General features: G+C 51.2%; 1 protein-coding gene across 4 annotated transcripts in view; it reads right to left on the bottom strand.

Annotated features, from left to right (window-relative positions):
• Positions 1–23,975, bottom strand: part of Ptpru (protein tyrosine phosphatase receptor type U) — a 95,146-nt gene that overhangs the window by 20,376 nt on the left and 50,795 nt on the right. The window contains exons 12-20 of one of the 4 annotated variants that reach the window (XM_045148833.1): positions 23,383–23,656; positions 22,571–22,607; positions 21,643–21,781; positions 18,343–18,372; positions 16,891–17,048; positions 7,734–7,924; positions 6,997–7,072; positions 6,494–6,570; positions 4,852–4,869 (exon numbers count right to left, since the gene is read on the bottom strand). In XM_045148833.1, coding sequence (XP_045004768.1) covers positions 4,852–4,869; positions 6,494–6,570; positions 6,997–7,072; positions 7,734–7,924; positions 16,891–17,048; positions 18,343–18,372; positions 21,643–21,781; positions 22,571–22,607; positions 23,383–23,656 — 1,000 coding nt within the window. The remainder of the gene's footprint in view (positions 1–4,851; positions 4,870–6,493; positions 6,571–6,996; positions 7,073–7,733; positions 7,925–16,890; positions 17,049–18,342; positions 18,373–21,642; positions 21,782–22,570; positions 22,608–23,382; positions 23,657–23,975) is intronic. The other 3 variants (XM_045148834.1, XM_045148835.1, XM_045148836.1) reach the window with 3 other exon arrangements.

Raw genomic sequence — 23,975 nt, 5'->3', positions numbered from 1 at the left:
AAGCTATGTTGAGACCCAGTTACAGTCCCATACCATTTGGAATACTTGATCTGCCTTGTCTTGAATAAGAGAAGCCAAGAGCCACCTCGCTGTCCATCCCCAGAGCCCTGGGCCAAGGAGAGAAATGAGTAGTCACAGAGGCCCGAGGTCCCCAGAAGGCTCTGCACCTTTCTGGGACAAGCAGCACCCAGAACACCACTGCAGTCAACACAGAAAGGCTAAGAGACGCCACAGGGCAGGTGAGAGAGAGCGTCACCAAGCACTGCCTGGACCTTCAGGTCACGCCCTGAACACAGCTCCTCTGGCTCCCTGGGCTTCCCCAGCTTCTCTTGGCCTCCATCTTCACATCTATGAAATGGGTAATGACGGTATCTAGCTCTCAGGACTGTGGTGAGGACATGCCTGGTGTCTGTCACCATGCCAAACACAAAGTCGGTACCCAGCGATTGTCATTATTAGCACGGTTGTAAAGATCAAATAACCTGGATGTCAAGAACTGCTAGGGCAGGAGGTAATCTCCCACAGGGATGAAGACCCCAAGTCTTGGAGACTAGTAGATCTGGATCCCTGAAAATGGCATTGAGGCTGTGCACTCTTTGTGTATGTGGCTGCACACGTGTTTGTATGTGTGTGCGTGTGCGTGTGCGCACATGCTCATGCGCACGTTCCTATGTGAGTGCAGGTGTGTGCATGCCATGAAGCACACATGGAGGTCAAAGGGCAAGCCTGATTGTCAGTCAGCACCTCCCACCTCCTACTGAGGCAGGGTCTCTTGTTCACCACTGCATACAACAGGCTGACTTGCCTGCAAGCTCCCTAAGCGTCTCCTGTCTCTACCTGCAATGCTGCTGCCGGAATGCTGGAATGGCAAGTGCTCTCTGGCTTCCTATGGGTTCTAGAGATGCAAGCTCAGGGCCTCACATGTGTACAGCACTTTATCTATGAGCCATCTCCCGGGCCCTCAGCCTTTTCGATCCACAGGGAGCCCTGGGGTCTAGAGAAAGGCAGATTCGGGTTCAGAAGGTCTGTGTGGGTCTGGGAAGGTGCATTTCCAATCACGGCTCTGCCAGGGAAGACGCGGCAGGGCCTCAGACACACTGAGCAGTCCACCAGGCCAGGCCTTTCTCAGCCCCAGTCTTCCTGTGCAATAGGAGGACAACAGCCAGACCGCCTGCCATTCCCAGGGAAGGAACCAGAACACCCTCAGAGTGACCAGCAACAGCGAACTTCCTGAGAGCCTCTCCAGGTCTAGCCCAACTCCCTGCATGGACTCTGCAGCAAGAGCTGCCCAGCAACCGGTCCGTGGAGGAGGGGAAGGACCCATTCCAGGGCTTCTCCCAGCACTAGTCAACCTGGGAACCCCCAGTCCAGTTTAAGCCCCACCTGAGCACAGGCACCTCAGAGGATTCAGCCAGCTGTGTCCCACTCCCGGGCTCAGCAGTGCCAATACTCAAGCAGGCAGTGAATAATGGAGGGATGGAGCTCAGTTCAAACTGATCGACTGAGCATGCGGGAGAAGCAGGGTTCCGTGCCCAGGGTCAACTGCCCAGTGATTGGCTGGTCTAAAATTCAGTTCTATTACAAAAGTCCACCGTCTTATTCTTTTACTGTTCGGAGCCATTGTTTTGGCCTAGGGGTCATCCAACCTATATTGTACCACACTATTTGAAGCATGTGCTTATTTCCAAGTGTTCACTTTGAAAACATGTGCATGTAGTATACAGCAAGATCACATTCCACCAAGGACATGAATAGAAGGGTTGGGAGTACATAAATATGTGTAGAATTGTGGGGGGGTGTGGTATATGCACATGATCATACAGATGGACACACTGCAGAGGCCAGGGGAGAACATCGGGGTGCCTGTTCTATCACTCATCCACGTGTTTCCTTGAAACAGAGCCTCACTAAACCTGAGCTGCCATTTTTTTCAGTCACCCTCATTGATCAATGAGCCCCAGCAATTCTCCAGTCTTCTCACCACAGAACTGGGGTGACGGGAAGGTATGGCCATGGCCAGCTTTTCACATGGGTGCTAGGGATTGAACTCAGGGTGAATCAGGTTCTTGTGCTTGTACAGCCAAGTGCTCTTACGTGCTGAGCCATCACCTCAGCCCCACAAATGGAAGTTTTAAATGATCTGGTCTTTTGTTTCTAGCATGTGTGCATGGTATGTGTGGCACGGTGTGTGTGTGCAAATGCATTTGTCCCACGCACAAATGTGCAGAGGCCAGGGGAGAACTTCGAGTGTCTTTCTCCACCACTCACCTGTGCTGTTTACGTGAGACAGAGTCTCTCACTGCCCACTGCGATCCTCAGTCAGACTGGCTGACCAGAGAGCTCCAGGGAGTCTCCAGTTTCTGACCCCTCACAGTACTTGGGTTACAGGCACATGTGGCCACACCCAGTTTTCTACATAGGTGCTAGGGAATGAACTCTGACCCTCAGGCTTATGCAGTAAGTGCTCTTGCCCGTTGAGCCATCTCCCCAGCCCCAATGATCAGATCTTAAAGTGTGCGCACTCACTCGCTTCCGAGAATAGCCCTGGGGAGCCCTGGGCCTCAGGAAGCATCACATATCCAAAGTATGTGTATCTCTGCACGCTCCTGAGCCCTTGCTGGAGTCTGAGTGAGTGATGCAGGGGCACTGGGCACTTGTAGGCAAGACCCCCAGGCATCCTGACGCCCCTCCCGAAAGGAAAAGCCACACAGTCTAGTATGAGGGCTGAGACATAAGGCCAGTCTGTGGCTTTACCCAACAGATCACCTTTATAAGGCTCAGCAACCTTATCTCTCAAACACAGATCAATGTGGTCCCTCCCTCCAGAATTCAGTAGAGAATGTATGCAAGGCGCCTGCCACACACAACAGGTGCCACCAGTAACACAATTGTTCACTGTCATTCGAAGAAGCATTAGGCCAAGTCACCTGCAAGTAGTTCTCAAAAGTCAGACAACAGGGAACAAAATGGGTGAGTCTCAAAGGCGAGTGGGTTGCTACCAGGGAAAGGTACTTTCAAGGCATGGAGTGACCTGTATTCATCACAACCCACAGGGGGCGCTAGCGCTCAGCATGCCGGCTGTCTTTGTGAGCCTAATGGTCCTTTTAAGTTTGAGAACTTTACAAACCAACTGCATGACTACACTCAAAATAATGGCACATCTGGGATAATTGGTTGTCTCTGCAAGATGTGACTGGGGAAGCCTTTCTCTTTATATGTTAGACTCTCCATGTTGTCCAAAGGTCTTATAATGAACAGAATTCTAATGATGATTTAAAAATATATTTGTAAAGGAAAAGGGGGATAAAATGAAAAGGGTTTCCACAAAATAGCAAAGAATGCCAGTCAATAAGTATTATGAAAACTTTCATCTGTAATCACAGTACTGGGGAGGCTGAGGCAGGAGGATTGAGTTTGGAGCCAGACTGAGCTACAAAGTGAGTTCCAAGCCACTGTGGCTACAAAGTGAGACCCCACCTCAAAAAATTAAATAAATAAAAGAATGAACTGGGCGTGGTGGTGCACACCTTTAATGCCAGAACCAGGAGGCAGACGTAAGAGGATTGCTGTGAGTTTGAGGCCACCCTGAGATGACATAGTGAATCCCAAGTCAGCCTGGGCTAGAGTGAGACTCTACCTCAAAAAGAAAAAAAAAAAGAAAAAGAAAAAGAAAAAAGAATGTTCATGCAAGCAACCCCAATTAAACTCAATGGGTTTAAAAACAAGAGTAGACGTGGGAACAGTTGTTAATAGGGTTTGACTATGACCAAAAGACATTATATACACTGATAAAAACTGTCAACAAATCCAATAAATTTTAAAACACAGGGCTGGGGGCTGGAGATGGTTTAGTGGTTAAGGTGCTTGCCTGCGAAGCCTGAGGACACAGGTTTGATTCCCAAGGAGGAGGCCTGAGAGACCGTTTGCAGTTCTAACCCATATAAACAGCTGGATATGGCCGTGCACACCTGTAACCCCAGTCCTGTAGAGGATCAGAAACCCGAGAATCACCAGAACTTGCTGAAAAAACAGCCAGCTCCAGGTAGAAGCACAGTGGAGTGGGCCACGAGATGTTCTGCTCCGGCCACCACGGGGGCGGGCCCCCTGCCACAGGCAAACACCAACGACACTGCATTGTCACATATACCACACACATATGTGCAAAAATAAGTATAACAAGCAAATACTATGAAAACGACATTTTAAAAATCAAAAGATTGGCAGATGAATTAGGACTTTGTTTTGTTTAATTCTTTGAAGGTCAAAAGATGGCATAATGCTTTAAATTGGTATCCAAATTATTTTCTGAAAAGAGCATTCAAATTGGGGCTAAATTGAGGGCAAATTGGTTGGGGTTAAGCAAACTGATTGCAAAGGGATATGAACACTAGGGAAGTGAGTTTTAGGAACTGACCCAGGGCTGTCCAAAGACCTTAACCACTAAGCAGCGGAGACAAGGCCACCCAGGGCAGCTTCCCCAACACACACCAAGGGCCCTGCAGAAAGTGCTCTAGTGACGCTCACTCGGAATGGCGAGGCAGGGGACACAGGCGACAGTGGTGGCCAGTGCCCAGCAGGCCAGGGAGAGCACCCAGCACGCTGGCCTTGTGGAGAGAGTGGAGGACGAGAGTGAGCTGTTCCCACGGGAGACTGAGTCTTCAGCCTTGGGCAGCCTCTGACCAGACTGCCGGGATGGAAACTGGTCTTGGGCACCCAGGAGAGGGGAAGCAGGGAGAGAAAGAGAGAGAGAAAGAGAGAGAGAGCCAGCCAGAGCCTGAGAGAGAGCCTAAGACAGGGCCAGCGCAACAGTCGGGAGGAAGAGGAGGAGGAGGAGAAGGGAGAGATACTTACTTCACGGTTTATCCGAATCTTAATGGTTCCAGTGAGGGAACAGAACAAAGCAAAAGAGACAGATGTTAGGCCAGAGGTGGGCAGAGGTGGAGGGAGCACAGGACAGACCAGAGAGGGTGACGTGAGCTGGCAGGCAGAGCAGAGACAGGCGGCAGGGCTGGGCGGCAGACAGGGAGGGGCATGTCCCTGCCAGGGCCCAAGAGAGACCGACTGGGACCTTGGGGAGACCCAGGAGACGCCACTGTCACCAAGCTGCCCGAGTCTGCGAGACCAGGCCCAGGTCTCCCCACAGCCAAGGGACAAGACAGGAGGTGGGGAGAAGGGGTTCTGGGAGAAAAGGGGGTGGCACGCCTGGCCCCAGAAGGAAGATGGAAGAGGGAGAGGAGAGACGGCCCCAGAGGACCTGATGACCTCGGTCCCCATGCCCTGTGGCTTCCCCCTCGGCCTTGACCCAGTGTTCCTGCCTGGTGTCCCTTTCCTCTGCAGCCCACTAAAGGACCCCCACCCCGCTTCCTCCGTGCAGCCTACATGGCCATCCCTGACCGCCACTAACTGGCCGTGTGACACCAGGAAGGGCACTCCTCCTCTGGCCTGTGTCTTCCCACTTAACCTCGAACATTTCCTTGTAGGTCTCCTTACCTGTTGATCTGTCCCACCCTCTAGAATGTACGAATCCCCCAAGCAAGGCTCCTGTGTTCCCGTTCTGGATCACCTCTCTGTCCCGGTGCTCAGGAGTTCAAAATGCATTTCATATACAATTGAAGGATTCTAGCCCAATCCCGGCTGGTGGCAAGGAGCTTGGAGTCCCTAGGCCCTGCCAAAGCTGTCCTGCCCATCATGCCTGGATAACAGACTCTTCATACCCAAGCCCAGGCCTCCTGGCTGCCTGCCCTCTCCAACACCTCCCTCCGGTCCAGCCAGGTCCGCTAGGTGTCAGGGTCGTCAAGTGGTTAGCGTCAGAGCTCTAGAGACATGGCCAAGCTGGAGCTTGAGTCCGTGACCACTCACTAGCAGTGTGAACTAGGAGCAGTAGCTTCACGTCTCTGAGTTTGCTCCCCTATAAAGCAAGGTCACAATGCCAACTACCTCGCGGGGTGACCTTAAGGTCATATGAGATGCAGCACTAGTGTGAAGTGCTCAGCACCGTGCATGCTCGGGGTTCACGCTCAGTAAACACGCACTGCTGCTTGTAAAGGACCCCTGTGAGCACAGTCAAGGCACTCACGCAGGTCCGGGTGGCCTCAGGAAAAAGCCCCATCTCCGGAGCCTGCACTCGAGGCCTTCACCGTCCAGCCCGGCCTGCCTCCCCAGCTTCACGTGACACAGCACCCCCACCTCCGAGCCCTTGGCCCTCCCGGAGATGGAGCCTCGCTCGTCTCTCGCCTCGCTGTCTGCCCCAGACCTTGCTCTTCCTCCCCGTCTCTCAGGCCAGCCCAGCCAGCAGAACGCTTTCCTGGAGGCTGCAACCTCTCTCCCCTTCCCACCTCTGAGCTCCCTGGCACCAAATGCCAGCTGGGGACACTCAGAACTCAGCCATCTCAATCCCACTTCTTCTCTGGTGAGTCTCTGCCCTGCCTGGCCAGTAGCCAGGCCTGGAGCAGACAGGGCCGGGTCAGCAGGAATGGTGGGACAAGGCACTCACGTCTATGTAGTTGGCAGAAATGGAGTCAGCATCCGGGTCTCCCAGCATCGGGTGCAGCTTCACACGGTGCCGGTCATCTGCAAACACAGAGCAGCTGAGAAGGGATGGACAGCGAGGCCGGGCTGGAGCAGACCGGGGAGGCTTCCTGGAGCCCCAGGGAGGCGTTCGGGCAGGGCTGTCAGGTGACCTAGAGGCCAGGGCTGACCAGTAGGCTCTGGGCACCATGGGAGGCAGGCTAGGACAAGGGTGCAAGTGTGGACAGTTGCTCAGACAACTAGCTGTGTGCAGAGCTCTTAGACTCTGAAGCCTCAGCTTCCTCCTCTGTAAAATGGGATCATACTCCTCCCCCTTCAGAGGGCAGCGGAACAAGAGAGGCACTGGGTGTGATGCCATGCACCTCTTACTCAGGCCAAGGTCCCTGTATCTCTGAGGACACCCACCGTACATGCTGAGTCCCAGCTCCCTCCCTCTCTCTGAGCCCCAGCCCCTTCCCCAGGACTCACAGGCAGGCACTGGCTCCTGCCGGCCACTGTTAAGCTTTTCTTTCTTCTTTGTGGCATCCCAGCCTTCAAAGAAGCTCTGCGAACAGGGAAGGTAGTGGTCAGCGGGTGCTGGATCCCAGCACTCAGAATCCCTTCCCCTCCACAGGAAGGATGTGGCGAGGGCCAACTTCAGACACTGTGGATCCCTTGGTCAGAGAAGGAACCGGCTCCAGCAGAAGTGTGGGAGGAGGGAAGAGGGTCAGCGAGCACACGTTTAGAATAGGGAGCAGGTGTAGAATGAGGGTCCCATCCCAGTTTGAGCCGGGAAAGAGGGGGAGGCAAGGAAGCCATGAAGGGAGGGTCAACAGGCAGAGGTCAAGGACAGGGGTGCTGTCCAGATGAAGGGTGGGCAGATCCAAGCAGAAGCCCCAGGGAGCTTAGAATGAGGGCCAGGGTCAATGTCAGGCCAGGGTTGGGTCAAGGTCAGTGGCAGTGTGGTTCAAGCTAGAGACAGGATAAGAATCATCAAGTCAGAGAGGGAGACAGAGAGGAGACTTCGCGGCAGATTTCAAATTGGCATCTGGACGATGGTGAGAAGCCAGGTCAGTCTGAAGTCGGGGTGGGGGTCAGGGTCAAGGTGCAAGGGGTTGGGTTGAGTCGGAGACTTCGGAGAAAGGGTCAGGGCTGGGCTGAGGGTTGCCAAGGTCAGGCGCCCCCGTGAGGCTGGGCAGAGTCGTGCTGGACCGGCCCCTGCACACCTCGTACTCCTGCTTGAAGCCATAGCCCTCGGCGGTCTTCATCTGGTTGATGTGCTGCAGGAGGTCGGCCACGCGCACCGCGGGGTGCAGCTGCCCAGTGTGGTACGGGGAGCCCTTCCGGCCACATGGACGCCTGGGCGAGCCCCCCAGGAGGCTGCTGGCCTCAGTGACCCCGCCGCTGCGCTGGTCCCCTGCAGACAGAGGAGTGAGGGGTTCACAGGCACACCCATCTTAGGAGCCCCAGATGGACTCGGGCAGAGTGGGACAGGGCGCAGTCAACACAGAAAACACACTGACCCATCCAAGCTTAGCCAGGCCACCTTGTGTGACCTCAGGCCAGCCTGTCCCTTCTGCACCACAGTTCCCCTCTATGAAATGAGTGGTTCAACTCAAGTGACCCGGGGTCTTCATGGCCCTGCTACCCTGAGATCCCATGACATCCTCACTGGACCCGGTGAGACTTCACCACAGAGTTTGCACAGAGCCCCAACATTCCCCCCTCCTCCAGGGAACAATCTGGAACACTGGCAACTCCCAGCAATTATCCCTTTTCAAAGTCAGCAGATCAAAATGAGCTGCGGTCTGCACCCTCCACAGACAACACCAGGCACCTGAATAGAAGTGTTTCCCTGCGCCAGCATTTCCATTGTCATCCGTGCAGTGGCTCAGACAAGGGAACTGAGAGATTAACAGAGCCCCTCCCTGGTCCTGGGGCCCAGCACCCCCAAGAACAGCCCATCCTGGCTCTGGAAAGCAGGTCTGAGATGAGAAAGCAGCTTCGGGCCCTCGCTCACTATTTCCGCCTGTTCCCAGGAGAGACTGCGGGGGGGGGGGCGGGATTTGGGGGCGTCCGCTGCTAGGTCTGAGTGGGCGGGGCCGGGGGTCTCAGGAGGACCTAGACGCCTGCCCTTCCCTCCCCGGGGCCTCCCACAGGCTGTTCCCTTGGCCTCAACACCCTTCCTCCCGCTGCTCTTTGTGCCTGGTGACCGCAAACTCATCTTCCAGTTCTCAGCCAAAATGACTCTCTAGGGGAGCCTCCGCCAAGGCCCAGCCTGTGACTCCTCCAGGACTCTCAGGCCAAGCCCCCTAATGAGCTCCAATTCCTCAAATCTCCAGATCCGGGAGACTGCCTGCTCTACCTAGACCCCTCCCTCCTGCTGCCAAGGTAGGCAGATGGCCTCCAGGGAGAAGTCAAGGCCATGGCAGCGCCTTCCTCCTTTGCCTCTGCCCCTCTCCTCGAACCATCTGTCTTGAGTCCAGCTGGGAGCAACTGCTCCCCGTATTCCATGATGTCTGGTCGCTTACAGACGGAGAGCGGGTCAACTACCAGCTACCCTTCATGACCAGCAAAGGCGCAGCCACGAGGCGGCCCGTGATAGTGGCCAAAGTGCGCTCCAGAAAACACTGGGTGCGCAGGATGGCTGAGTGACCTTCTGTTAAGAAGATGAGCAGAGCATGGAGGAATTCCGGGTTTTATGTGTCTGTGGAGTTCTGACAGAAGCAAAAATAAATAGTTTTCTTCCCTGTGAGATCTCTGGGGCTTCCAAAGTGTTTGTGCACATTTTAAATCTCCAGAAGATGAAGGGAAGTAAGGATCTGCACAAATGTCTTTCATGGCGTAGAGCTCTTCCTGCTTGTTTCACAAAACATCCCAGGGGAGCACAGACCAATGTGGAGACCCACCAACAGAAGTCTCCAGAGTCATTTGCAGCAGCTGGAGGCCTGCTGGGGCATGCCCATTCTCCCCCACCCCCTCTCTGTCTCTGTCTCAAATAAATAATAAAATACAAAAAAAATTAAAAATGGGTAAAATCTCCATTTCTCAGCACACTCAGCTGAAGAAGGCTCACGTACACAATCTGGTAGCACCCCAAACTTTTCCTTCACTGCTTGCCATTGGCAGGTAACTTTCCTAAAGAAACACAGCCTATAGAAACACACTGAGGCTTTCATATTGTTTATCTCTACAATATCCTGTGACACAGCCTCTGTTATCATAACCCATGTGCAAAGGAGGAAACTGAGGTCCACAGGGTTTTAAGCTCCTTGTTCATGACACAACAGTTTCAGCATTCAAGCCTAGGCCCATCTGAACGTGGGCCCGCCATCCACTCTGACCTCACCCTCCACAAGATTAGAGAGGCACCAGGGCTTGTGGACCTGAAACAGTAGCTCTGGGTTAAGGGAGGGACCTTTCTCAAGGAAGTACATAGTGAACAACAGAGAGGAATACCCAAAGTTCTCCTCTGGCCTACACACATGCGCAGCATGCACACTTGTATACACACAGCTTATAACACACCATACATACTCTACATACACATCCACACAACCATGCCAAGGTCTATTCTCAGTGTTCAAATGTTGGAAGCATTCTTTTTAAAGTCAATAAAACATGACAGGAGAGATGGTTTAGTGGTTAAGCACTTGCCTGTGAAGCCTAAGGATCCCAGTTCGAGGCTCCATTCCCCAGTACCCACTTGTGCCAGATGCACAAGGGGGCACATGTGTCTGGAGTTCGTTTGCAGTGGCTGGAGGCCCTGGCCCACCCATTCTCTCTCCCACTCCCTCCTTCCCTCCCTCCCTTCTTCTTCTTCCTCTACTTCTTCTGTCTCACTCTCTCTCTCTCTCTCTCCCTTCTTTCTCTCTCCCTCTGTCTCCTGCTCTCAAACAAAAATAAACAAAAGTTTTTTTAAATGACAAAGATTCCTGCCACTTCTATACTATATAATCCCAAAGGTACCAGCCAAGATTGTTCATAAAACCATGGAAAGACACAAAACTGCATTGATAGTTCTTTTCGCTAAATTAATAAAAGCTGAAATGTTCAAGAGATAAATTAGAAATAGTAAAAAGGAAGCCGGGTATGGTGGCACACACCTTTAATCCCAGCACTTGAGAGGCAGAAGTAGGAGGATCACTATGAGTTTGAGGCCACTCTGAGATTCCATAGTGAATTCCAGGTTAGCCTGGGCTAGAGTGAGACCCTGGCTCGAAAGACAAAAAAAAAAAAAAAAGTAAAAAGGTGTTTGAATAACTATGAATATAAAATAAATACACAAAAAATTAATGCATTTCTCTAAAAAGAAAGGCAATATTTTTATGCGGTACACATGCCTATGATTTCCAGTACTTGGGAAGCGGGGGCAGGAGGATCAGAAGTTCAAGGTCATCCTTAGCTACACAGTGAGTTACAGGCCAGACTGGGATACATGAGACCCTGTCCAAAAATAAATAAATAAATAAATAAATAAATGAGGGAGGGAGAGAGGGAGGAAGGAAAAGGAGGAGGAACCTGTGATGGTTTGACTCAGATGTCCTCCATAAACTCATGTGTTTTGAATAGTTGGTCCCCACAGAGTCAATTTTAAAGGCTAAGGCTTGTCAGACATGGTGGCACACATCTTTAATCCCAGTACTTGGGAGGCTGAAGTACAGAATAGCTGTGAGTTAGAGGCCAGCCTGAGACAACACAGTGATTTCCAGGTCAGCCTAGGTGACAGCTAGACCCTACCTCAAAAGAAAAAAAAGTGTATTTCAACTGAAAGGTTGAGGCTTGCTAGAGGAGATGCGTGGCTGGGGTAAGCTTTGGTGTAGTAGAGCCCAGCTTCCCCCTTGCCAGAGCTCAGTTCACTCTCTTTGCTTTCTGTCACTCATTGTGGCAAGATGTGATGCCCAGCCTTGGCTCTACCATCCTTTCCCTGCCATCATGAAGCTTCCCCTCGAGACTGTAATCCTCTCATCAGCTGCTTTTGGTTGGCTGTTCTGTCCCAGTAACATGAAGGTAACTGCAACAGGATATTAAAGTATACTGCTTACAATAGAAATAAAATAATAAAGTGCCTGAGGATGAATATGACTCAATGGTAAAATATGTGTTTAGCAGGCACCAAACCTGGGTCCAATTCCCAGCACCAAAAAGCAATTTAAGTAAATAAGGAATCTTGAGACATATCTAACAAAAGATTACAAGAGTTCATGAATAAAATCATTAAATGGCATTCAAGGCCCAAAGAGGTAAGGTGACATATAAAGTTCATATACAATGTTCATGGATGAAAAGACAATTTTATAAATTTCAATCAGTTCTTCCAAAATTTATCTAAGAGCTCAATATGAATCTATCCAATAAGGTTTTTCCATCAATTTGCATAGATGATTCTAAAATTTATTTTTAAAAAAAGAGATGGGGCTGGAGAAATGGCTTAGCAGTTAAGGCATTTGCCCACAAAGCCAAAAGACCCAGGTTTGATTCCCCAGAATCCACATAAGCCAGATGCACAAGGGGCACATGCATCTGGAGTTTGTCTGGAGTGGCTAGAGGCCCTGGCATGCCCATTCTCTTTCTGTCTCTCTTCTCTTCTCTTCTCTCTCTCTCCTCTCTTTCTCTCCTTTCTCTCTCTCCTTTCTCTCTCTCTCCCTCCCTCCCTCTCTCTCTGCCTGTAAATAAATAAATAACTATTTTTTTAAGATGGAAAAATATAAGAAAGAAATGGACCCACTTTACCACTCCTGGGCATATACCCAAAGATCTGCATGACTTAACACCAAGATACTTGCACATCCACGTTCACTGATACTCTACCCACAACAGTTAGGAAATGTAACCAACCTAGATGCGCATAGCAGATGAGTGGATAATGAAAATGTGGCTAAAAAAAAACACACACACTGAAATTTTGCTCAGAAATAGATAAAAACAAAATTATGAAATTTGCAGTAAAACTGGATGGATCTGAAAAGAATTATATTGAATGAGGTGACCGGCACTCAGAAAGCCCAGAATCATACATTGTCTCTTACGTGTGGGTCCAAGCTTGTAATATTTACACACACACACACACACACACACACACACACACACGTAAAACCTAAAAAGCTAAAATAATGACCAAGATCTGGTAATAAGAGATGACAAGGATGGGGTGGGAGAAAGACAAAAGGATACATGTGGCATGTAAGCAGAAAGGGGGGAGAGGATACAAGGGGAAGAATGCAGGATGGGGAAAATGAGTGGGAGGAAAATCAACTAAGACAGATTATATTTGAAGATGTCATGATGATACCTGAAACTCTGTATGCTAACTAAATAGAAAATAAAATTTTAAAAAGGGAATGAGGACAGAAATCACAACAAACAAAGATGGGGAGTGGGGAGCTTAGCGTTTCAGATGTCAAGACTTTGGCAGCTACAATAATCACAGTGTGGTTCCAGCTCGGGGATCACCAAACCGACCAGAGAAAGCGCAGGGTGCCAGGCCCCCACACATCCGGGAAAACACAGCAGCCGACCTGGAGTCCACCGTAAGTAAGCAGGGACAGTCTGAGGTGTAAGAAATGACGGGGACAAATGATTTTCTCTATGGAAAAAAGAAAGTCTTTAACTCACACCACACATAAAAATAAGTTTCAGATGAAGATTTGAACGTGAGTGGCACAATATTACAAGTTTGAGGGGGAAAGTAAAAAACCAAAATGCTTAATGACCTCCGGGAAAAGAAGGAATTCTTTAAGAAAACACGAAAAGCAGAAATCACAAAGGAAAAGACAGATGCATGTGCCTACATTAAAATAAAAACTTTTCTGTTCTTCCAAAGACTATAAATAACCTGGAGAGATGAGCCACAAATTGGGAGAAGATATTTGCAATTCATATGTGGCAAGTGATTATCATCCTTTACACATAAAGAACTCCTAAAAACCACTAAGAAAGCAACAAAAAAAACTAACAAAATGAGGTGAAAGACATGAACAGGCATTTCACGGAAGAAGAGACCTGAATGGCCAATAACGACTTGGAAATATGTTCAACCTCATTAGTACTGGAGAAATGCAAATGAAGACTATAGAAAATTACCATGTCTACACACTGGCTAGGCACTGGGAAGGAGGCAGCAGGGTGTAACCTGAAGCAGAGCAGTGAGTCTTTGGCCACCGCGGCCAGCGGAAGCTACCGTGGGAAACAACTGGCACCGTCTTTCTACGTTCAGCAAACACTGCAGAGCCCAGCATACCTACTGCTAGACCAATATGCAGGGCATCCAAGAGTAACGTATACATGCTCACAGCAGGGCTGGAGAGATGGCTTAGCGGTTAAGCGCTTGCCTGTGAAGCCTAAGGACCCCGGTTCGAGGCTCGATTCCCCAGGACCCACGTTAGCCAGATGCACAAGGGGACGCACACATCTGGAGTTCGTTTGCAGCCTCTCTCTCTCTCTCTCTCTCTCTCTCTCTCTCTCTCTCTCTCTCTGTCACTCTCAAATAAATAAATGAATAAAAATGAAACAAAAAAAAAAAAACAAATGCCCACAGCCTGGACTGTGATGAGGAAATAAGAAGCCAAATAAGTAGTCATGGGCTGCAGAATGATGAGTGCAACTGTGATACAGTCAGACCATGGAAAATTGGACATCACAGAAAATTAATGAACGAGAGCAAAGCAAAATGTCCCTGTGACCAACTATTAGAAATGCGAGGCACTGCGAAGATGGCTTGGTGGTTAAATCCATTTGCTTGCAAAGCCACCGACCTGAGTTTGAACCTCCTCAGCGCCTACATAAATCCAGACACAAAGTGGCGTGCACGCATCTGAAATTCCATCATGCTTATGGCAATGGGAGACAGAACCAGGGGGATTCAGAAGCTTGCAAGCAACAGTGGCAAAACAATGAGGGCTGAGAAGATGGCTTAGTGGTTAAGTTGCTTGCCTGTGAAGCTAAAGGACCTGGGTTCGACTCCCCAGTACCCACATAAAGCCACGAGATGGCGCATGTGTCTGGAGTTCAGTCTGTTTGCAGTGGCTAGAGACCCGTATTCAGTCTCTATCTGCCTTTCTCTCTCTCCCTCTCTCTCTCAAATAACTAAATAAAATTTTTTTTTATAAATTTTTTTTTTATTTATTTATTTGAGAGCGACAGACACAGAGAGAAAGACAGATAGAGGGAGAGAGAGAGAATGGGCGCGCCAGGGCTTCCAGCCTCTGCAAACGAACTCCAGACGCATGCGCCCCCTTGTGCATCTGGCTAACGTGGGACCTGGGGAACCAAGCCTCGAACCGGGGTCCTTAGGCTTCACAGGCAAGCGCTTAACCGCTAAGCCATCTCTCCAGCCCTAAATAAATATTTTTTAAAGCCTTTTAAAAAAATGAGAATCCCTGTCTCAAAAGAAGGTGGAGGGAGAGGAGAAACACCCCATGTTGTCCTCTGACCTCTGCACATGAGCTATGGCACGCGCACACACATCATACACACATACATATGCACATACACATATATGTACATACAAATAAAAAAACTGAAACAGGACATTGAACAACACTATGATTTTCTTTTTATAAGACACAAAATTATGCGATGTTTTCTTTGGGGATATGTGCACACGTGGTAAAACTGTCCCTAAAATGCAAGCAAATTATGAATGCAAATTTCAGGGGAACAGTCATGTCGACAAGGGTGGTCGGGACACGGCTGGGAAGGACCACCGCAGTAATGTTCTAAGCAGCCAGTGAGGTTTACTGGCATTCATTGTACTATGACAGCTTTATGACTTTCTAAGCACTACATACTTTCTTTTTTATATATTATTTATTTATTTGTATGTGTTTGTGTGTAAGAGAGAAACAGAGAATAGGCATGCCTGGGCCTCTGGTTGCTGCAAATAAACGCCAGTAGCAAGTGCCACTTTGTGCATCTGGCTTTACATGGGCAATGGGAAACAAACCCAGAGACAGCAGGCTTTGCAAGCAAATGCCTTTAGCCACTGAGCCATCTCCCCAGCCCCATATATTCTTTTCTATAGAACAAAACTAAATAAAATACAAAGAAATTTAGGACCAAGCACTAGAAATCTGGACACAGCAATGAATGACCTGCACACACCTTATTTAGGCTTCATGTCTGCCCTGGAGGGAACCTAGTGTACCAGCAGAGATCATCTTCCTTCCCATTCTACACATGAGGAAACAGACATCCAGAGAGGTGAGGCAGCTTGCCTCAGGTCACACAGCTAAAGGAGGGATCCAAGAGGCTAGCCCAGGTCAGTGTGGCTACAGACTAGTCCCTCTCACCTTTGGGTCCCCACTCTGCACACAGCAGGTGCTCAATACATGGGAGTGGCTCTGCTCTCCTTTGGCTCTTTTTTTAAATATTTTATTTTTATTAATTTATTTGAGAGAGAGAAAGATACAGGGAGGGAGACAGAAAAAGAATGAATGGGCGTGCCAGGGGCTCCCGCCACTGCCAACAAACTCCAGACACATGTGCCATCTTGTACATCTGGCTTATGTGGCTCCTGGGGGATTGAACCAAAGTCCTTTGGCTTTGAAGGCAAGCACCTTAACCATTAAGCCATCTCGCCAGCCCCTGGATATCTCTCTCTCTCTCTCTCTCTCTCTGTGTGTGTGTGTGTGTGTGTGTGTGTGTGTGTGTGTGTGTGTGTCTGTGTCTGTGTGTGTCTGTGTCTCACACACATTATGCGTATAATGCATACACATGTAGGTAGGCAGACAAGCACACTCAGTGCATGTGCTTGCAGAAACCAAAGTATAATGAAATTTGTAGAAAAATGGACAGACTTGGAGCGGATCACGCTAAGCAAACTCACACGAGCACAGAAAGACAACGGCGCTTCTCCTTCGTCTGTAGTGCCTAACCTGGAACACCGAGTGCCCTCCTTGATCACTCTTCTGCTGTGTGTCCATCGCATGAAGTCTCTCACTGAACCTACAGCTGCCCATTTGCTGATCAGGTGGGATGGCCAGCAAACCCCAGCAGTTCTCCTATTACTGCCCGCCTCAGGACTGGGATTACATGTGTGTGTGGCCACGCCCAGCTTTTTACGTGGGTGCTGGGGACCAGACTCACACCCTCATGCTTGCACGACAAGCACTCTTACCTATCGAGCCATCATCCCAGTCCTTTGATCCTCCTTGAGCCACTGCTCCCCAACAACCGTTACCCTGAATCTCACGTCCTCTCCTGCTATCCTACCAGGGTTCCTCCAACCCACAGTAGTACAAACACACCAGGTGCTTTCTCTGGATTTCCAGGTCTTTGTAGGTCTGCAGTGAGTGTGCACAAGTAGGGCATCTCAGAATTTATCTGAGGTGTGGTGAACCCCAGAAGGGCTCCATCCAGTAGTCCCTCTTGGCCTGCACTCACCCCGGGGGCTGTAGCCAGGGGCATCCATGAAGGACAGGCCCAGCCGCTCGTCCTCCTGGAGGGTGCTCTGGTCCGTGAAGCTGCGGTCCACAGCACTCATCATGTGGGTCTTCTCCTGGCGGTAGTTGATGGTGGCCTTGGTCATGTTCACTGGCTTCCTGCAAAGAGAATTGATAGGAGACATGGCTCTATGAGGGAGGCAACAGCACCCCTAGGTCAGGGCCTGGGGGTCAAGGAGACAGCACGATCCTAGAAGCACGTCAAGAGGCAAAGGGGCTCAGCCACGTGCTCCACTCACCAGCCCAAGCTGCTGCCCAGCCCCTCATGGCCAGCATTAGTAGCCATGGGCTGAGACCTTGTTCCTCAACCCTTCTGACTTCAAGGTCTCTGGAGACAGGGACACAGTTCACTCTAGACCTGGTCAGTCACCCCAGAGCCATGGCCTCACTAACCTGAGGAAGACTGGCCTCTCCATCCCTGGCACAGCAGCCCCCCATGAGCGCCCTACCTGAGAGCTCCCACCATCCTGCAGTGGGGGAGCAGGCCTCCAGAGGGCCAGGGACTGCTCAGCCAGATCGGGGATCTCGTGGGATACAGTAATGCCAATCATAGCTCTTCTGACTTCCAGAACCCAGTCTGGCAGAGAGATACATGTGGGATCCCCACTGCCCAGGGCCACCAGCCTGGCCCACAGCTGAGAGCAGCAGAGGGGAGATGGCACAGGGAGACAAAGGACACCACCCCATAGCTGAAGGGAAAGGACGCCGTGTGGAAATGGCTCAGGCTCGTGGAGTTTGGAAAGGATCTGCCAAGACAACGGACCATGAAACCCAAGAGAACCCACCAGCTGTGGACACTGCCCTAGAAGGTGGCACCCAGTGGTGTACCACAGGGGTTTGTTCCCAGTCCCCCCAGGCCTCCTTAGAAGTACGATGAAAACAAACAGATCCACGGAACGTGGAGGTGGCACCTGACTCCACTGGCCTCCAGCTGATCTCAGTGTGATATGGAGCAGATGGAATTTGACACAGACACTTTCAAAAGTTTTGAATTTAGATTCAAAAAAGTATCCGCCTAAAAAAAAGCATCTGCCTGACCAGTCACAAGGAGGAAGAGAAGCCAAGTCAGCAATTCCTACACAGGGCTCAGTGTGAGGGGCGGAGGCCTGGGTACAACGGCAGGGTACGCAGTGGGCCCAAAAGGGGAAGATGAGAGCCAGCTCAGTATGAAGAGATCACCACGGGCTGGGAAGGTGACATTAGCTGCAGGGATGTCGGGGTGGGGGGGAACAGTGTGGAGCCAGCTAACTGATTCTAGGAGCAGAGATAGGACGAGGACTTAGGAGGAAGATGCCCATAGGAAAGAGAGCAGAGGGGGCCGCCAGAGGGGAAAGGCAACTTCAGAGAGGGGGGAAGCCAGCCCTCAGCCCCCAGGGCAGTCAGAACTACTTACGGGTAGTAGGAGTAGGCGTAGCGGTCCCTCCTGGCAGCGTGCAAAGAAAGCATGAGTGTGTCCAGCCCTCCCCCACAGCAAGGCTGGGCCAGGGGAGACACCAGCCAGCCAGGAGCTGAGACGCCCCCTGCTTGAGAGGGAGCTGGCCAGGGATGAAACAGGTCAAAAAGGGCCTTCCTTGTCCTGAGGCTATCCAGGCTCAGACTTAGAAAATCAGGACCACCTTCCCCAACCCTATTGCCAAGATGGGCAAATGGCCCCCAGGGAGTCATAGCTTTCACAACCACACATATGTGTGTAGAAATACACTCACATACATGCTCACACATTAGCAGACACATTCGTATCCATTCATATATATGTACACGTTTACACAGAAATACACATAGGCACTTACATGCTCATGTATTCAAACACACTGACACACATGCATATTCAAACATACACACACATGCATGCGCACACGTACGCGCGCACACACACACAAAGGCACCTTTGTTCACCCAGGCCTGCTCTGACCCCACCCTCAGGCTCACCCCTGTAACCCCAATATCCCTACACAGGTGGCCCTGTGCATAACCTCAGCCTAGGAAGGAGAGCCTGGGAACAGGGAGGGTCAGGATGGCGAGGACCTCGGCAGGAGGCCCAGGCAAACTAAAGGCCTCCCCACCTTCCCTTGCCGGACACTGGGCTCACTAAGGAGCCAGGCAGTCCTCCACAGGGTGCTCACGGCACAGCTTACGTGAGTTGGCCTACCTTGAGCCTAGCATGCTCAAGACCCAGGATTTGATGTCCAGCACCATAATAATTTTTTTTTTTTTTTTTTGGTTTTTCGTGGTAGGGTCTCACACTGGTCCAGGCAGACCTGGAATTCACTATGTAGTCTCAGGGTGGCCTCGAACTCACAGCGATCCTCCTACCTCTGCCTCCCGAGTGCTGGAATTAAAGGCATGCACCACCACACCCGGCCATAATAAAATTTTTTTTAAAAAGGCAGTGTTAGAGAGATTGTTTAGTGGTTAAGGCATCTGCCTTACAAAGCCAAAGGGACTCAGGTTCAAGTCCCCAGGACCCATGTAAGATGCACAAAGTGGGGCATGTGTGTGGAGTTTGTTTTCAGTGACTGGAGGCCCCTGCACACTCATTCTCTGTCTCCCTCTCTCTGTCTGCCTCTTTCTCAAATAAATAAATAATAAAATATTATATTAAATTTTTTTAATTTGTCCCATCTCACCGATGAGGACAGTAAATCAGGAGGCATTATGGCAGAATCCAGAGTTCCAGGCTTCAGAACACCTGGCCCAGGAACCTCCCGAGCCCCCCACCCCCCCCATCAAAGCCTAGGGGTGGGGTGAGTGCCTGACCTCCTACTCAGTCACATCTGCACACCAGGCTGATATAAATACCTCTGTCCCTTCCAGAGCTGCTGCGTTCTGACACACCCCGCTATGCAAACTGGAGGGGTACAATGGCTCCTGGAGGCCAGAGCAGGACAAGTGGGACACCATGACATGCCAGATAGAGGAGCTTCTAGAGGAAATGGGGAGGTGAGGGGCTGAGGAGGAGAACAGTCCTAGAGGCTTCTGGGTAACTTGGACAAGGACAGGTGCATGCGGTGGCAACAGCATAATAGAATGTCTCCTGCTAATGCCCTGATGTCTCCTGTGACCCCACCCCCACCCCCGCCGGCGCCCTGGGTGATACCCCACATGGCCGATTCTCTCGCCCTGACAGGGAATTTCTAGGACCTCAGCTACCCCTAGCAGCACATGCTGGTAGCCTCCTTCACTCCTCCCCTACTTAGAGTCTGGCCTCCACTGGGGACAAGTACAGGGACTTGCCATTTGTGGGGCATCCACAGAAGAACCTCCACATGTATAGTGAGGCCTGAGCTCAAACCAAGCCCTGTCACTAAGCCAAGTGGCATGGGCAGCTCGTTTTAATTAACAGCATTTTTTTTCTTGGTCGGTAAAAGGTTTCATTTGTCAGGAGCCAAGAAGGAAATGTTCTCAGATGGATCTCAGTGCCAGAACTTTGCCTGGTACATCGTGGGTGCTTGGTAACTAACATGCTAATGAACAGTGTGTGCAAAGCTCCAGCACAGTCACTCCTCATTAAGTGACCATTAGAAATACTTTGTCTCCATACTGCCCAGGGACTCGCGAAGGGGGAAAAATCTGACCTTGAGGCCCAGGATAGGCCATCCCTCCACACCACCTGCCCTTCCCTGGCACACACTATCCCCAGCCTCTCTGCCACTGGTGGCCCCAGCCAGCTCTCTGTCACCTCCCTAGATCCTACTTATCTGCTCCTGGCATACAAAGAGCCGATGCCAACCTGCCCATGTGTGCCTAGTCTGGCAGCCACAGGGGCTACAACAGCCAGAGCCCAGGAGGGATCAGGCTAGCTCTGCCTCCAGCTTCCAGGCTGATTCTGGACATGTCCACTGCCCCAAGCAGTTCTTAGTTCTTTCTCAACTCAGGTGTTTGGACAGTGGTGCTCTGGAGCTGCCTGGTAGGGAACGAGGTATATGGTAAGTGTCAGGGGAGCCAGCCCCTGTCTCCAACTCCATGGTACCTATTAGGCTGCTGAGGAAGAAGTGCTATTGTTTGTTTTTTGGTGTTTTGAAGACAGGTTCTGTTGTTGTTTTTAAAAGACTCAAAATCACTAGACCAGATGTCCTTAAACGATCGGTCGGCTCTCACTCTGAGGCTTTGAGCCTGTCAAGCAGCCTGTCAGGGCAGACAAGTTGGCTAGAAGAGCACTTCGGGGGTACCAAGGGGTCAAAAGTCAGGTCACCTCCAGGCCTTTCCGTTGGGATGGCCCCTGCAAGCCGGGGACAGCAGTGCTTGCTTGCAGCACAGCTCTCTAGCAACAGGCAACGAATGCCCTTCCTTCCTGGACAGCGGCACCTGGCACCAGCCAGAGCTGCATTCCAGCAATGCCACTCTGCAGCACTTTCCTTTGCCAAGTTTCCAGCTCCCACTGCCCAATATGGGTTCACCCACAAGCCCAATGCCCAGGTTGGTAGCCCTCTCTCTCTCACTCCATGTATGTGTGTGTGCGTGTGTGTGTGTATGTATGTGTGTGTGTGTGTATGTATGTGTGTGTATGTATGTATGTGTGTGTATGTATGTATGTGTGTGTATGTATGTGTGTGTGTGTATGTATGTATGTGTGTGTGTGTATACACACACACAGAATCACCAGGACGTTGCCCTGGCAGCCCCAGCCCCAGCAGGCCTTTGAGGGGTCGGGGTCCCTAGTGGGTCAGTCAGACCACCAGCCCCACTCACTCACCCTTTGCGGATGATGACGATGATGGCCCCCAGGAGGAGGATGAGGACGGCAAGGCCGCCCGCACAGATGCCCAGAATGAGCCCCATCTCCTCTGATCTCTGGGACACCTCGAGGGGCCGCTTGCTCTCCTTGCAGGCAGCTGAGGGAACAAGTAAGACACAGAGAGGATCAGAGGGGAGAGAGACCACTCGGTCCTACCCACAGGGATCTGAGCCCCAGAGCCCAGACCAGGCTTCACAAACACACATGCATCACGGCCTTGGCGCTGCGCTTCAGCCCTGCCCTGCCTTTCAATCAACTCTTCCCACTCACCGCACCACATGTGCCATGATTCCTGCATTCCAGATCAGTCTCCTCCAGACTCCTGCACTCCCCTCCACCTCCTCAGACCCTCCCCAGGATTGACAGGTGGAAGATGGGGACGCCTGAGGCCTGTCACACCCACCTTTTTGCTCTCCTTCAAGATGGAGAGGAAAAAAGTTGTCCATACCGTGGTTTGTGCATCTCCAGATGTGACCAACCACGTTCTGCGTCTCGATGAGGGATCATCCTCACAGTGCAGGCTCCCTACCCTGTCCCCACCTGTCTCTCCCATGACAGGAAAAGGGACAGATACAGAACCAGAACCACACCCTCAAGCTTCAGGTACAATGGCCCCCCTTCCACAGACCAGGGCCAGTTCCTGGTCTCCACTAGGGCTTTTCTGTAGCCTTGGGGAGGGCGGGAAAAGATGGAGGGATGAGCCCTGCCTGCCGTCCAGCTTGGGAGAAGAGCCCTTGAGGATGGCGTCGAAGAGGTTAAAGAGAAGAGCCCTTCCTCATCCCAGGCCTGCCAAGCAGCCCTGTGCTCCCACAGCCCTGAGTCCTCAGGGCCAGCTACACAAGAGATATGCGGCAGACATTGGGCTGAAGGGACCCAAGGGACTCACCTTTCCTGGCAATTCGGATGCAGTTTAGCCGGGTTTCCTGGAAGCACAGACGAGGGGGTTTCAGAGCCATCAATGGCCAAGCCCACCCTGCCCAGAACAGGAACCCCAGTCAGCATTGCTTGAGTGTGGTCAGGGCTTTGTGTGGTGTGAACTGTAACTCAGAACACTCCATTCAGCAGGAGGTCCCTGAAGCCCAAGGAGCAGGTGACCTTAAGAAAGACCCATAAGGCTGGGCATGGTGGCACATGCCTTTGATCCCAGCACTCAGGAGGCAGAGGGAGGAGGATCTTGAGGACACCCTGACAGTGCGTAGTGAATTCCAGGTCAGCCTGGACTAGAGCAAAACCTTACTTCAAAAAAAAAATTAAAGAAAAAGAAAAACTAGTGAAATAATAGAAATGAAGGTGGGGCCTAAGCCCAGAGGCCTTGTAAAAAAGAGAGCAGTCAGAGAAACAACATACTCGGGAGGGAGGAGCCTAGCGAATAGGGTGGAGCTCAGAAAAGGGAGGAAATGGAGCCTCTGTCTCCAGATATGGAAGCCTAAATCCTTGGAAAAGAGCCCCAGAGAGAAGGCAGGGCCTCAGGAAGGGGTAAGAGCTAAGCTGAGGACCTGGACAGAAAGGCTGTAGGGAAGAAGGTTCAGGAAAGGGGTGGTTTTCTGTGGGAAGGAGGACGTGGCTCAAGGTAAAAAGGCTGAAGTCTGGGAAGGACAGAGTAGAATTCCTGGGTCTCAGGCCTGTATGATGGGCCCCTCCAAAGCATCCCAGCCTACCCTCCATCACCCTCCCCACCAGGTCCCAGCTGGCCCTCACCCCTTTAAGGTGACTTGCTGCCTGGAAGTAGATGAGGTAGGCCTTCCTGGGCTCAAGCGGTGGGTTCCAGAAGCCACGATAGGTCTGGTTGTCACCCACAGTGAAAGGCATGGCCTCAGGCAAGCTGCTGGCTGCCAGTTCAGCCCCAAAATAGTGCACCAGGCCACGAGCCAGCGCTGCCTCGAAGGTCAGAGGCACCAGAAAGCAGTCCTGGCCAGCTGGCTCCCGCCGCAGCCTCCGTGGACGCTCTTCTTCCACAACTACCTGGTACACGCTGAACAGAGAGGGGACAGTGTAAGTGACCACAGCAAGCCAGAGGATCCAGGCAGCCTTCAAATGGTGAAGGTATGGACTTTGGGGTCAGGCCACATCAAGGCTAAAAACTCTTTCTAGCTGGGCAAGTCACTTTACCTCCATGGGCCTCAGTTTCCCCCTCTGTGAAATGGGGATGATCCAGGGCGTAGATACAAAAAGAAAAGGACAAATTTAGCTAGTGCATGTTAGCCCTAGCACTAACCAAGGCTGAGATAACATGGTCCTGCTCATGCACTAAGGTCCACTGTGCCTCTTCAATGACCTCTGTCATGGCACAG

The sequence above is a fragment of the Jaculus jaculus genome, chromosome 5, assembly GCF_020740685.1.
Source record: "Jaculus jaculus isolate mJacJac1 chromosome 5, mJacJac1.mat.Y.cur, whole genome shotgun sequence".
Lineage (NCBI taxonomy): Eukaryota > Metazoa > Chordata > Mammalia > Rodentia > Dipodidae > Jaculus > Jaculus jaculus.
The sequence above is the reverse complement of the archived record's forward strand: the minus strand, read 5'-3'. Positions and strand labels throughout refer to the sequence as shown.